At 35.7% G+C, this 14,740-nt stretch overlaps 1 protein-coding gene across 1 annotated transcript in view; it reads left to right on the top strand.

Moving 5' to 3' along the window:
* LOC106680250 (cytoplasmic aconitate hydratase) overlaps positions 1-14,740 on the top strand; it is a 98,279-nt gene that overhangs the window by 52,214 nt on the left and 31,325 nt on the right. The window contains exon 10 of the mRNA XM_014419810.2: positions 2,275-2,434. Coding sequence (XP_014275296.1) covers positions 2,275-2,434 — 160 coding nt within the window. The remainder of the gene's footprint in view (positions 1-2,274; positions 2,435-14,740) is intronic.

Here is a 14,740-nt window from a genome sequence, read left to right as displayed (position 1 = left end):
CTGATGGATAACTTGATTTGTGACAAAGTAAGGAGCATTAAGGATTTTACGAAGGATTTTGGACTGTAAGGATTGGATTCGAGAGGAATTTGATGGTTTGGTGGAGCTCCAGAGCTCAACTCCGTATATGCAGATATGCTTTATAATTGTCATGTAGATCAGTCTTTTGTTATGGCTTGGCAATTTAGACCGTTTGTCTAGTAAATGTTGTAATAGTCGAAATCGACGGGCAGTTTCCTGTCTTTTCAGTCTTGTATGAGAATTGCATGTCAGTCGTTTGTCGAGATGTAGTCCTAAGTAACGGATCTGTCCGACAGGAATAAGTGGGGTATTATTAAAGGATACTGTATGGCAAGATGTCATGGTTTTACGACGAAGGGTAAATGTTATTTGGTGAGATTTATTGGAATTATGATAAAATTTTAAATTCTAGATGTGGGGGTACTCCCTGTCTCACTAACGGTGGACCAACCCCCATTTTACAAATTATAAAACTGTTCATTTAATCTATGAAGAAGATGGTCAGGGTTGCGGTAAAAAAAGAACAAATAGTTTTTAACTATTTAATGTCTGATGTTTCGTTCCACTTTGCAGGGCTCCATCAGGGCTGTTCAAAGCGATAGGTTTAACAGACATTGACAGTCCTGATTGTGATCAATCAAGTTTGTCAATGTCTGTTTAACTTTAAGCTTTAAACAGCCCTGATGAAGCCCTGTAAAGTGGGGCGAAACGTCTCAAGTTTTTCCATTTAATACGCTTTAACATGTTAAACCAATAATCATGAATATCTCTATGATATTGACAAAATGTTGATTTCTAGCTGTTCGGACAGACTTTTTTGGATTTATGAAAAAATATCTCAGAAACCACATCATTCAAATTAAAGCTAGTTAGGTATATTATATTTGGGTTATGCATGATTTTGTGTTAAATGTAAAATGTTTCACCATGTTAAATGTTATAAGTATAGTAGTTTAGTAAAGTTAGGTTAAATGATAAATTCATAAAAGTTCCTAGCGGATTTTCTGAGCAACTTGTTAAGTAAACCTTTCCTTCCAAAACTTCTTGTTATTGTTTACTTCTAAGTTTTGATTACAATAATGTATTACAACATGCCTAAAATAAGTGAAAAGTAGAAGTGTAAAAGTTAGGCTATTGATTATTTTTTTTAAAAAGTCCAAAACACAAGACAGAAGAAAAACAAAACACAAAGTATGAGTAAGTAACCTTACGCAACAACAAATAAAACGGTGACCAGCTCAGCTGGTCTGTTTCGTGACGTCATTCTCCATTTAACAGACCTAGTAACAGACTCTCAACCATGTTATATGTTATGTCGTTTTGACTTAGTAAAGGAAGGAAATATTTCTCCATTTAACATAAGTTATCCATTTAATACGCTTTAACATGTTAAACTAAAGATCATGAATATCCCTACGATATTCGACAAAATGTTGATTTCTAGCTGTTCGGACAGACTTATTGGGTTTATGAAAAAATATATCTTAGAAACAATCAGACGTATAGATGTTTGCCAGCTCTTAAATTAAATCTAGTTAAATTTACTATACTGTAGTTTGTAAGATTTATCTTCGTAGGAGTAGTAGTTTTTATGATATTTGACAAAATAAATTCCAAAAATGTTGACTTCTAGTTGTTCGTACAGGCTTTTTGGGTTTATGAAAAACAAGATGCCAGAATGAATTAGACATACAGATTTCTACCAGCGCTTAAATTAAAATTAGTTTTTAATATAGTTTATTACACTTGTCTTCGTAGGAGTTACAATTTTCATGATACTTGCTAAAATAAATTGTTTTGAACATTTCCTGTGTAAAATTCATATTCGTATTCGAATATCATGAAAACTATTACCCTTACGAAGATAGTGTTATAAACTACATTATACTAAGTTAAATTAATGTTTTCTAGTTATAGTAAGTAAAATTAAATGATGTTATCTTAGATTCCCCATAATAAATTCACTAGCTATTGATTTTTCATAAATTTTTTTTTGTAAAAATAACTGGGTTTTTTTTCTCCTCTTGGGTTCTTTTACTAACAGTACTGTTGTATTAGCTTTCAAGACAAATAAATGCTGTTGTTACAAATATCATACAGTGTAAATTTTGACAATGAGTGCAATGGTTAAACATATTTGCTACGAAATGGTTTTCATACTTTATTTTGCCACTTCAGGTACTTGATATATGTAACTTACAACAAATGGACTTATTATTTGAGTACAATATTAATATTGGCTTCTTTCTTCAGGTTGGTTTCAATGGTTATGGATTGAAGTCAGAAGCAGTGAACGCAACTGGTAGCTTCTCTTACGAAGGGAAGGAGTATACTCTGAAGCATGGCTCTGTCGTGATAGCAGCTATCACCTCATGTACCAACACCTCCAACCCTTCTGTCATGTTAGGAGCTGGTTAGTAATATTTAATATTATTTCTCTTTAAATTTGTTTATTTGATAGATTATTTTCCATACTGAAAGCTATTTTTATTGTGACTATACTAAATAAACATTTTATTATTATTGGAAGATCTTTGATTGTCCGTATGTAATTCTTAAAAGGAAGATAGTCCAGGTTACCCAAACTTGAGCCAACATTTCGTCCCATATTGCATGGCCTCATCAGGGTTGATATAGATACAAAGAACTAAATTTATGTAACAGAGTAAGAGAATAAGATAACATAATTTACATATAATGGGGGGTAAAAAAAAAACAAATGACCCTTTTATCAAATTCAATATTTTAAATGACTGTAAATATTTTAATACTTACCAATACTTAATACAATCCCTATATAACATTATCTAACCTTGTTTAATCCCCTTTGACTTCTAAGAAAAAAACACTTCAGTTAAGTGATTTGTTTTAAATAAGCAATATGCCAGTGTCCTACAAAATACTCTTAGTATTAAGGCATTACTGTATAAAAAATTCCACAGCCTCTAAAGCAACTCGTGAAATTATTAAATTGAAGAGGAATGTGTCGTTGACACTGCGCGGCAGTTGTCCGAAAAATTTAGCAGTGGAGATACGCCGTTGGAAACGAAGAAGAGCTTCGGACGACCATTAATGGATATTGATGAGGTTCTGCAGGAGCAAGTTGTTGAGTCAAATCCGTCCACAAGTACACGCGAACTTGCCAGAGAGTGTGGTGTGTCGAAAGATACTGTTATTTTTTTGTTTTATTTTTTGTACGCCGTCCCTCCTCTGCTCGAAACAGGCCAATTGCCTTTGCAAATCTGGACACTGTATAAGGATCCACTGTCCGCTAAGTTTGGGGTCCAAGATACAATCCTTAACCGATGATGAGGAATTATGCTCTTGCCACGAAATCATATCTGCAAATGATGTGGTAAGCAGTCTCTTCATCCTTCCTGCAGAACGTGCAGATAGGGGATTCCATCAATCTCATGTTATCGAGATGCTTATTTAGCTGACAGTGTCCCGTGTATAGACCTGTAACCCACCTTAAGATACTCAGACCATTCCTGGCACCATCCATTCATAAGGTCTACAGATGTTTGAAGCAGTCCTGAGATAGTTCCTGGGAATTTGACACCTATCAGCACAGCGATATCATCAGAATATCCCTGCGTGTAAAAACCTGCCTTATTGGATCTAATAAGTAAGGTGTCCACCACCATACACCACAGGAGAGGAGATAGAACTCCACCCTGCGAACAAACACCAGCGAGCTTCATCTTCGTCTTAGTGTGACCTAGCTCTGACTTGAGCAATCTTCCTTCCAACATCGCATTGATCCAGTTGAAAGAAAGCTGTCCCTCCCTTTTCATTTCCATGGCTCTTGCCATGGTTCTGTAAGGATTACGATCAAAGGCACCTTCAATGTCAATGACATAATCTCCTTATAGGCCAAACTCTTTTCAATCCTGGATACTAAATGGTGTAAAGCATCCTCACAGGATTTCCCGGATTGATAGGAAAATTGAGCGCTGTATAGTTGTCTCTCTACCAGCGTAGTCTTCCTAATATGTCTGTCCAGAACCTTCTCAAGTGTCTTCATTAAGAAGGATGTCAGACAGATAGATCTATACGCCTTGAGGTTGTCATAAGAAGCTTTCCCTGGTTTGGGTATATAGCACACCTTCGACACTCTCCAGCTACATGGAATGTGACTCAGTGCCAAACTCTCCCTTAGGTTTCAAGACCGGTAGGCCTTTTTGTAATAAGGCCGGAAAAATTCCATCCGTATCGGCTGATTTAAAGGGCGAGAATGATCTAATCGCCCACTCAACCTTACCAGAGTTAACAATCCTATTTGCCTCGACTCACTTATCTCTACTACAAGTGTAGCTCTCTATAGTGGGAGTTGTGTCATTTTCTTCTATCAGTACACACCCTGGGAGGTGTGAGCGTGCCAGAGCCTCCAGGGTTCCCACCTCGGAATTGGTGAACCCCCTTCCACCTCAACAGCACCCAACACTCCCCTTTCAGAGTCTCTGGATAGAATCCTACCAGCCTGTTCTTTTCGCTGTGTTGAAGAGTGTCCTCAGGAGTTCTCTCAGCCTAGCCAGTTCCTCATTCCAACAGGTTGTATTCCTGTTGGTTTGGATCCTGCATACACTGTTATTATCAGTGTAGGATCTTATGATCACCTCCGTTAAGGACGTGTTAAAGCATTCAAGCTGCCTTGGAGTGTTCCTGGACAACTCTTGACCTCTTCCTCGAGTTGGATATAGTAGGAATCCCAATTCATCAACTTTGGATTCCTGTAAACCGACTCGATCATGTCACATGTTGTTAAGACATACCTGATGTACCGATGATATGAGCATGACTGTTCATTCGAGACGTGCCAGTTCTTAATCTTTGGACCTACTCGACGAGTGCCTATGGTTATATCTATGACTTCCACCCTCACCCTATTAACAAAGGTAGCCTTGCTACCTCTGTTGAGGACCTGAGTCAAGAGTTGACCTCTAAGTCATGCCCTAAAAGATACTCTAAAAGAGACTCACCTCTCTGGTTAGTGTTTGTGCTCCCCCCGAGCCAATAATGGGCGTTGGGGTCCATGGAAACCACTACCACATCCTTCCCAGCCAGCCCATCCACCATCTTCCTTAAGGCTGCCGTTGGAATGGCCCATTCATAACCATAGGGAGATAACCAGAGGCACTCCCTAACACCATAGGTGGAGGTGCCCTGTTGACCTTCGGTCTCCTGAAAACTGACCCTAAGCCTCCTTCTAGCCCTCATGGATGGTCCGGGTCCCGCTGAGTTCCGGTCCTTATCAACCGAGGCTGATGGGCCTGAAGAACTCCTGGTATCCCGTGGCCGATCCACGCTCCTTGGCTCGCTCTCAGCAGCCGAACCAGGTCCTGCAGAGCTTTGTTCCCTATCAACCAAAGCTGCTGGGCTCAAAATACTCTCGGTCTCCTGTAGTCCTGCTGTGGCTCTGTTGATCGCACGCCACCTTCTCCTGATTGCGCCCGATCCTCTGCCATCCCTTCTTCTAGACTGGGGTCTGGAGGGAGTGTTTCCACTTCCCCCTTCCCGTTGCTGAGGTTCCTCATCGCTCATCTCACCACGATCGTGGTTGAAGTGAGTTCGAAACATTCCCTGGTAGTTCCACTGCTGGCCCTGCCAGATCAGCTACCACGGGGCAATTTGAAAAAAAATCCATGCTTTGCGTTTTTTGAAATTTTGAAGGTGTTATTCATCACGAATTTGTCCTTGATAGGGGCTCTATGAATTCTGAGCTTTTTGTCGCTGTCAGAGCTGTATCCTTATTTGAACAATCGAAAAGGAGTTTTATTCCAATAAGGTAATGCTCCTCCTTACACTTCCCGTCGAAATAAAGAAACGTTTTAAGAACTTCATGGGTTCGAACTGCTGCTTCATCCACCATATAGTCCAGACCTCATTCCGTCGGATTACTACTTGTTTCAATCCATGGCATCAAGGGAAAAAAATTGATAATTTGGCGGAAATTATAATTGCGGTCCAAGAGTTGTTTGGCTGCCATCCCAAAGAATGGTATCAGGGCGGGATCGAGCAATTGGCTAGCAGATGGCTAATGACGGTAGATAACTATGGACTATACTTTGAGTATTAATTTTACTTTATATCAAAGAAAATATTTGGAAAAAAATAATAATAATACAAAAATACTAATAATACAAATATTTGGTTGAAAAACGGTCATTTTTTTTTACACCCCATTGTAATTTTTATACATGAAAGGTAGATGGTCTGCATGTGGTCAAAATAACTCAAACAGCAATTAAACTATTTATTGTGTGCCAACGTTTCGCCCTTCATCGCCCTTATCATTGTCCTTTTCGGTTCCAGGCCCTTATCCATGTTGTATTTCCCCAAGTAATCACTCAGGGTGCCATAAAGTCTCTCAATTCCACCCCTGCTTTGGGGATATGGTGTGCTACAATGCCAATGAATCTCCAACTGTCTCATTTTCTCCTTTAGAAGAGAGTTATTAAACCAGTTATTCCTCCATCTGAGGAAGTGCGGTCGGGAACGCCATATAACTTAAACCAGTTACGCAGACCGCAAATCATTTATACTCTTTCCATGTTAATGTATTAACCTGAAGGTCTTTCAGTAGCCTATTCGTGGCGGGAGTTTCTTCCTGGGTTCCCGATGGTGATTTCTGCCGTATTTGCTCAAGAACACGTTGCACCTCTCTATTGTTTCCTGGATTGTCCGCCGTATTCCCCTCCTAAAAGTATCTGCATTTCTCGATATAAATGTCTCGTTTCATCCACGATGACTTGTCTCTAAACCATCAGTGTACATCGGATAAAATTACGGCTTATTCCTACCGGATCCGATCGCCACAGCCTTTGAATTTTATCCCAAACCACTGAGTTCCCCACGTAAATGGTATATTTTACTCGGTTTGGATGCATCTTTGAGTGCTCGATAAATTTGATCTCTCCGCGCTCCCGGTGTTGACCAGACTATAGTAATCGAACTTCTGCTATACTTTCTCTATTCTGTTTTCATCAACCCGGCTATTATAGTCATCCAGACGATTTGACGTGATTTATCATCTATAACCTCTTCCACCTTCTCCATTTCCGTGGGTGTTACTCCATCAGATCTGTGTCCCGATTGTGATGCGCCCTCATCACATTCCGGTCCTTCAGGGTTTTCCTCCTCCTCCGGTTTCCATTCCCTCTGAAATTGTCGGACATCTCCGAATCAGTTCCCCTCGGTCTTCCTCTATGGCGCATGGAGAAAATCCGCAACAACATTCTCCCTACCCGGCTTGTACACAACGTCCATATTACATTGGCTAAGGAGCTCCTTCCGCCGAGTGACTTTCGCCGACGACTCTTTTAACTTTCCCACCTACTGGAGAGGCCGATGGATCCGTATGGAACCGGAATCGTCTCCGCCGCATTCGTGTACGAACTCTGCCCACTCGGCGGATGATAGACAGACCACCGCGCTCACTCTTCTTGCTGTAGTTCACCAGTATGCGGTTGCCCATCTTACCTTCCTCAGATCTTCGCTGGGGTTCTGTTTCCTCCAGTTCTCTATCTTAAAGTACAACGTCTGCTGTTATGTTCGCCTCCACTCCCTGGCCCGTCAATCTCCTCCTCTATTTCAGACACTCCCGAGACCTCCGTTGACTTGCTTATTCTCGATATTCCTTGACGTCATCTCCTCCATATTCTCAATGTCTCTCCTACGCCAAGGGTCTTGAGGATTCCTTATTATGGACTCTTGTCTATTGCGACTCCTACGCGCGACGCCTTCTCTCTGGCACCTGTATCTATTACCTCCTGTGCGCATTTTACAAACCACCTATATTGCAGCAGACCCTCTTTCCTCCTAATCTCCTTCGCTATGTAAGGAATGCCTGACAAAAACATCATGCGGGCTTGTACCTTGTCAATTTCGATCAATTTATCCGTAATTTGATTATAGCAAGATAATAGTTCTCCAGCGTATCGTCCTTTGGACCGTCCCTGTCTCTTCCTGAACATCTGGAAGATATCTTCCTCCGGGGGCCATCGCCCTCCTCCAAATGCCTTCTTTAATTTTAATGAGGTGTAGATAGTTGACCGTAGATTAATGCTTGAAGAAGTTTGTCGGGGGGTGCGGTCAGCAAAGAACAACATGAATAAACAAAACCATATTTATTTATTTTATGCCGACGTTTCGGCCTGAGTTTCAGGTCTTCATCAGGGGTTGTGGCGTAGAAGGAAGGTTGGTAACAGTTACTCAGTGAAACTCAGGTTGAAACGTCGGCATAAAATAAATAAATATGGTTTTGTTTATTTATGTTGTTCTTTGCTGACCACACCCCCCGACAAACTTCTTCATTCTTTAATTTTTCTTTTACCGTGCTTCAGGACGTTTCCTATAATATACTTTATACGGTCAACTAACCTTCCAATATAAATAATTTGAAAAAAAATAAGCAGTTCTTATTGGAAAGAGAAAAATTGATAAATCCGATTCGAACAGGAAATGGCGAAACTACCCGATCTTTTCCGATCGCTTCATTTTCTTTTGTCAAACTGTTGTATTCTAGGCGGAAATTTTAATTTTATATTTGTATTTCCCATCTCGAGAAACCCCAAAATACTAACTTATTTAGCACAACAGAAAAATAAAATTTCGTTGTTCATAATTTTCGTCTTCTATGGTCTTTAGATTTTTTTTTTTTTAAATTCATAAATTAGCTATAGCTTCAACACGAGCTATCTGTCCTACACAAAACTTGGGGATGTGAGTTGGTTAGTAAGTGAAAGTTGTGATGGGCACACCGAACTATTTTTTTTCTCTCATCTTGGACTCTTGGATTATATTAGGGGTAATCATGATCTCTAGTTTAATTGATTCGAGAAGATGGTCGGGGGAATACGGTCAGCAAAGAAAAAACAAAAAAATATTTATTTATTTATGTTTTTTCTTTGCTGACCGTACCCCCCGTCCATCTTCTCCAATAAGTAATCTACGGTACACTATCTACCCCTCACCTTTAGTTTAACATGTAAAATTGAAAAATTCATGTTAAATGGAGAAATATTTCCTTCTTTTAGCATGTTAAAACGATATAACATGGTTGAGAGTCTGTTACTTGGTCTGTTAAATGGAGTATGACGTCACGCAACAGACCAGCTGAGCTCGTCATAATTTTGTTTGTTGTGTTAGGTTATTTGTTCGTTTTATTATTATTATTTTTTTTGTGTTTGTATTGTTCTGGGTGTTTTTATAGCTAATAAAGCAATTGATGTCAATAATAATAATAATAATGTAATGTCTATTGTCGATTAGCTCATCTTGAATCTCTTCCTCACAAGTTAGAAGATCAACAAGGCACTTAGTAGCAAACTTTCACTTTTCACTCATTTTAGGCTAGTTGTAATAAATTACTTTAATCAAAAATTAGAAGTAAAGGATGTTTAGGAAAGAATGATGAAGGAAGGAATAGGAATAATAGGAAGGAAGGATGAAGTTTTGGAAGGAAAGATCATAAAAAACAAGTTACTCAGAAAATCCGCTAGGAGCTCTCATGCATTTAACATGACTTTAAATATGGCTGCTCACAATCCTATACTTATAACTAGGGATAGGATTTTTATGTTTTCACATATTTTTACCTGACCATGATATCTTCGATTCCTTACTAACTAAAGATGTTTCAAGTCATTTCTGGCCAAAAGAAGCCATTTTTATTTCACATATTTTTAAATATTTGGCCTTTTCTACATATTGTTACATATTTTGTCGTAAATCATGTATTTCCTTAAATTATTTGTTCAATTGTAAATACATTTTTCGCAGCAACTTCGTAAAATTCAAGAGAACGCGAGAAACTTAAAGGTGAAATTTATCATTTATCATAAATAGTGCGTACAAATTCTATATTTTCATCTTTGAACACAAATTGAAAGCAGTGGTAATAATAAATTTTCACACAGAATTACATCGGAAATTTCTCAGAATTAATTAAAAAGAGCAAGGGTCTTATTTCTGTAGCATTATCCTAGAATTTGTTTGTTTACTCCTCAATCCATTCCTCTGTTTCCTCCCTTCCCATGGTCCTTTCTCATCTTAGTCTTGTTTCACTCCCCTAGTTTAATTACAATTACTAATTAATATCTTGTTATTGAACAGCTATGTTTTCTGTAAGTACATTTTTTTGTACATATTTTATTCATATAATATATAATAAATACATATTTATGTAACTTTTTTTAAGTTATAAAATTACTAATTAATTAGTAATTTATATTGTTGAATAATACATAATTTATAAATACATATTTTTTTAAATATTTGACAATTTATTAGCACATATTGATAACAATAATAGCAAATATTTTGCATTTAAATAACATCATGAATACCCCTATTATATATAAATTATTTCTCGGTTTTCATAAAAGTTTTGTTTAATTTATTAGTTTGTGCATATTTCTCTCATAATACTCAATTATTATGGTTTTACTAGTTATGGTTAAATCGTTAAGATTAAGGTTTTTGTAATGATATATTCTGATGATAAATAAATTAGAGCTGTGGACTATATACATAAGGCCGTTTTGATATTAAATAAATAGGACTGAAGATATAAGCTGTTCAAATAACTATCTTCTGTTGAACGATAACGTGATTAAATTTAGCCCAAGTGTTCCATGTAAATGGTGCTTGTTTGTTCTGATATGGAAATGAATCTTATAATTTTCGATATCTATTTGTTGATTCCTGGTGGAAATAATTATATAACTCTGGAGTTAGACAGTATGTATCGAACGTGTATGTCTCTACGATGACAGTTCCTCTTATAATACAATAGTCCATTGGACAAAAAAGTTTTTTTTTTTTTAATATTTTATTTATTGTTATTTACAACTGTATACATATATACACATCAAGTAAATTTGCTGTAAGTTATATTCTGACATGATACAAACATGTGGAAATCTACCCATTGATAGAACTCCAAAAACATTTCTAAAGGAGAAGATCTCGAGGCCATCTTCTTTTCAGATCAGACGCCTAGGAGGACTATTATAGGTAGTGAAGGAGAAGCCAGGTTAGAAATAAGTGGATTTGGGTGGTTGGGAAGTTTATCATGGAAGGATTGGTATCTGGTTCTGGCCAAATCCATTGAGGTCCTGATGGATAATTTGATTTGTGACAAACATGTAATTATAAAAAAAAAAAAATCAATATTCTATTTTTAAATTTTCTTGTCCGTTTAAAAAAAATATCGATGTTTCGATAGAATAATATAACAATACATAGTATCGAAAAAAATATATAATTACCAAAATAAAATATTGATATTCCTATTTTTCATTTTTCTCTTCTTTTTAAACAAAATATCGATATTTAGATAAAATAATATCGGAATATTGTTGTTAATATCCCATATTAGGGATATAAAATATCGATATATAAAAAATATCGATATTTTTTTTTAAATGACTGGGAACGTTTAAAAAGAAATATCGATAGTTTGTTTCTGAAATTAAATATCCAAATCGATATTGCACATTCTTATTAATAAAGATATTGAATTTTAGCAAATATATATATCAATGTTTATCGAATTATCGATTTTTTGTTATAGATAATTAAAAATATTTTATATAACATTTTAAAACGAAATTTCCACATATTGTTTCTACGATATAATATTCATTTCGAAATTAAATATTCTTATGAACATCGATTTCGAAGGTTAGCAGAAACATTCCGACTTTATTTTATCGAAATATCGATATTTTTTTTAAAAAAGACTAGAAAATAGAATAGAAAACTAAAAACAAAATATGGATATTTTATTACATATCTATATTAATTACATATCTATTTCGATATTTTGTATTGTTGTAATATCGAAAAAGATATTTAATTACAGAAACATTGATATTTCTTTTAAAACATTCCCTGTCTTTTTAAATAAAATATTGATATTTCGATAAAATATTATATTGTTGCTAACCTTATAAATCGATATTAACAAGAATGTCAAATATCGATATGGATATTTAATTTCAGAAACATTATTTCGATATCTCAATAAAATAATTTTAAAGATTGTTGCTGATCATCAAAGATCGGATGGACCTATTGAAAACAATACATCGGGGTGGATATTGTCACACCTAATTTTTTGAGATGACCTTTTTTTTAGAAACCGATATTCTGATATTATCGGAAGAAAATATCGATATTCCGATATTATCGATTGCTTAATATCGATATCGGAGACCCAATATCGATATTCCGATATTATCAATATCGATATCCCATCCCTACTATAAACTCAAGTTTCATGCAGACTTGACGCCATTGTTTAGAAATTCTCAACCCATTATATGACTAAAATTTGGTAAATTTCACGAGCTGATCTACACAAAAGGATCCATTCCTTGGAACATTAATTAAGAACGAAAAAAAACAAAACACGTAACTAAGGATAAAGATTATACTACAAGAACCCGGCGAAAAACACTAAGTTAATTACGTTTTTTGTTTACTTCAATGAAAACTGAGTGAAAGACCTTTTAGTTGAAAAGTACATTCACGTGACAAAAAGTTTTAGTACAAGAGCTCTGAAGAAGAAAAAATGTAGTTATTTCACCCCAATTTTTTATTACTTTAATAAAAACTATGTATAATTTCTAGTCAGAATTGATGAGTCTGCCAGGTATAAGTAGAGGGAATAAAATATGGCGGTTGTTTTCAAAACGTTAAAAAAAATTTTTCTTTCGATACTTTATATTTTTGAAACTTCCAACAACAGTAGAAACCCTACTAAAAGTAATAATTTAAAGTAGAGTAAATTTGTAAAAATATGAGCCTTAATAGAGTGAAATGGTTCTCAATTTACGTTCAATGGTTCTCAAGATATAGCTTTTCAAATTGCAACATTTCATAAAGAATCCACTAAAAATCAGTAGTTAGTAATTTATCTTGTAAAATCTATATCTCAAAAACTATCTGACGTATAGATGTCTATTGACACTCAAATTAAAGCTAATTTAATGTGCCATAAAGTAGTTAATGAAGTTTATCTTTGTAGGAGTAGTAGTTTTCATGATATTTTACGATATAAATTCACAAAATGTTGAATTCTAGTTCTATACGAGGACCTAGGAGGTCCTAGGACTAGAACTTAAATAAGTTACTTCAACTTATTTATGTTTTATTTTGACCGCTCGCCCAACCATCTTCTCCTCGTATAAGTCATCCACGGTCAACTATCTCTCATGATTTTGAATTATAGTTGTTCGGAAAAACGATTTGGTGTATCAAAAATTTTTCCTGAAATCAACATATTGTTGCTAGAAATCAACATATTGTGAAAACATTTTGTTGAATATTATGAAAATTACTACTCCTACGAAGATAAACAGCATTAACTACTTTATGGTACATTAAACTAACTTTAATGTGAGTGACAGTAGACATTTTTACGTCTCACGGTTTTTGAGATATAGATTTCTCAAGAGAAATTAATTAACTACTGAGTTTACAGTGCTTTCTTGATGAAATGTTTTTTTAAAAAGATATATCTCCTAAAGCGTCTAACAATGATTTGAAGCTGAATGTTGAAATAACCAAGGCTATTCTCATTGGTTCCAAGCGCCTCCTTCATACCCTCCCTTACTGTCCGCTACTCTTCCTTAACAACCAATCGATTTACTTCTATCCTACAATAAAAAAAACTTTCGAGTCACCTTTGACCGACACCTCCTCCCAAATCACACGCAAATCCATAACCACCCGTCAGCTCATAGTATCCTCTCTCGTCTTCCCCCACTTCGACTACGGATCCTTGGTGTATGGAGGGCTATCTGCAGGACTAGAGTTGAGACTGAAGAGACTCATGAATTTTTTTGTAAGATTTATCTTTGGGTTCCCTAGGCGCTCTCAAGTCTCCCGCTGGTATTCCGAGTTGAAGTGGTTCTATCCAACCTCCCGAAGGCAATACCTCCTTGGTGTTTTTCTATTCCAAGTTCTTAAAATCAAAAAAGCTACCTATATCCTAGATCTCCTCATTCTTCGTTCATCCGTCCACTCTTTAAACATCAGATCTCAACCGACTGATTTATATATGCCCTCCTATAGAACCTCCTTCTTTAGCAAATCCTTCGTCATACGTGCAACCTCCTTCTGGAGTTCTCTTCCCATCTCCATTGGCCAGTCCTCATCCATTCTTTCCTTTAAACAACACATATTTCTCCACTTATTGTATAACCAAACCTCCACATCATTGTAATAAAATAAATAGGCATATGTTCATTAACATTGTAAACAGTAGTAAAGCCAATATACCATTGTAATTTCATTCTACTATCTGAAAATTTGTAAATGCTTGCCAGATAAAAATCTTAATATATGAACCATGTATTTATTCTTAGGGGACATATGTCCCAGAATAAAATTATTTTTTTCATTTCATCTCATCTCGAGAACTATTGAGTGTAAATAGCTCTTTTAGGCCTCATATATTAGAAAATTTGCTCTACTTTAAATGATGAAATGATTTTATAGTGTTGATAATTTTAAGGATGTGGAGCTCCGAATGAAAAAATAAATTATTTTTAACGTTTTAAAACAGCCGCTATTTTTGTTTGTTTGTTTGGTAGTTTAGTGGGGCCAAACTTCATTGGTCAACGCCATTTATATTTTATTTAATTTTGCTAATATTCGTTAAATTTTATTTATTTTTTGATTTGATTATTTTATTTATTTATTTATT

Source organism: Halyomorpha halys, unplaced genomic scaffold, assembly GCF_000696795.3.
Source record: "Halyomorpha halys isolate HHAL.00 unplaced genomic scaffold, Hhal_1.1 Scaffold16.1, whole genome shotgun sequence".
Classification (NCBI taxonomy): domain Eukaryota; kingdom Metazoa; phylum Arthropoda; class Insecta; order Hemiptera; family Pentatomidae; genus Halyomorpha; species Halyomorpha halys.
Note: the sequence above shows the minus strand (reverse complement) of the source record. Positions and strands in the feature narration are given on the sequence as shown.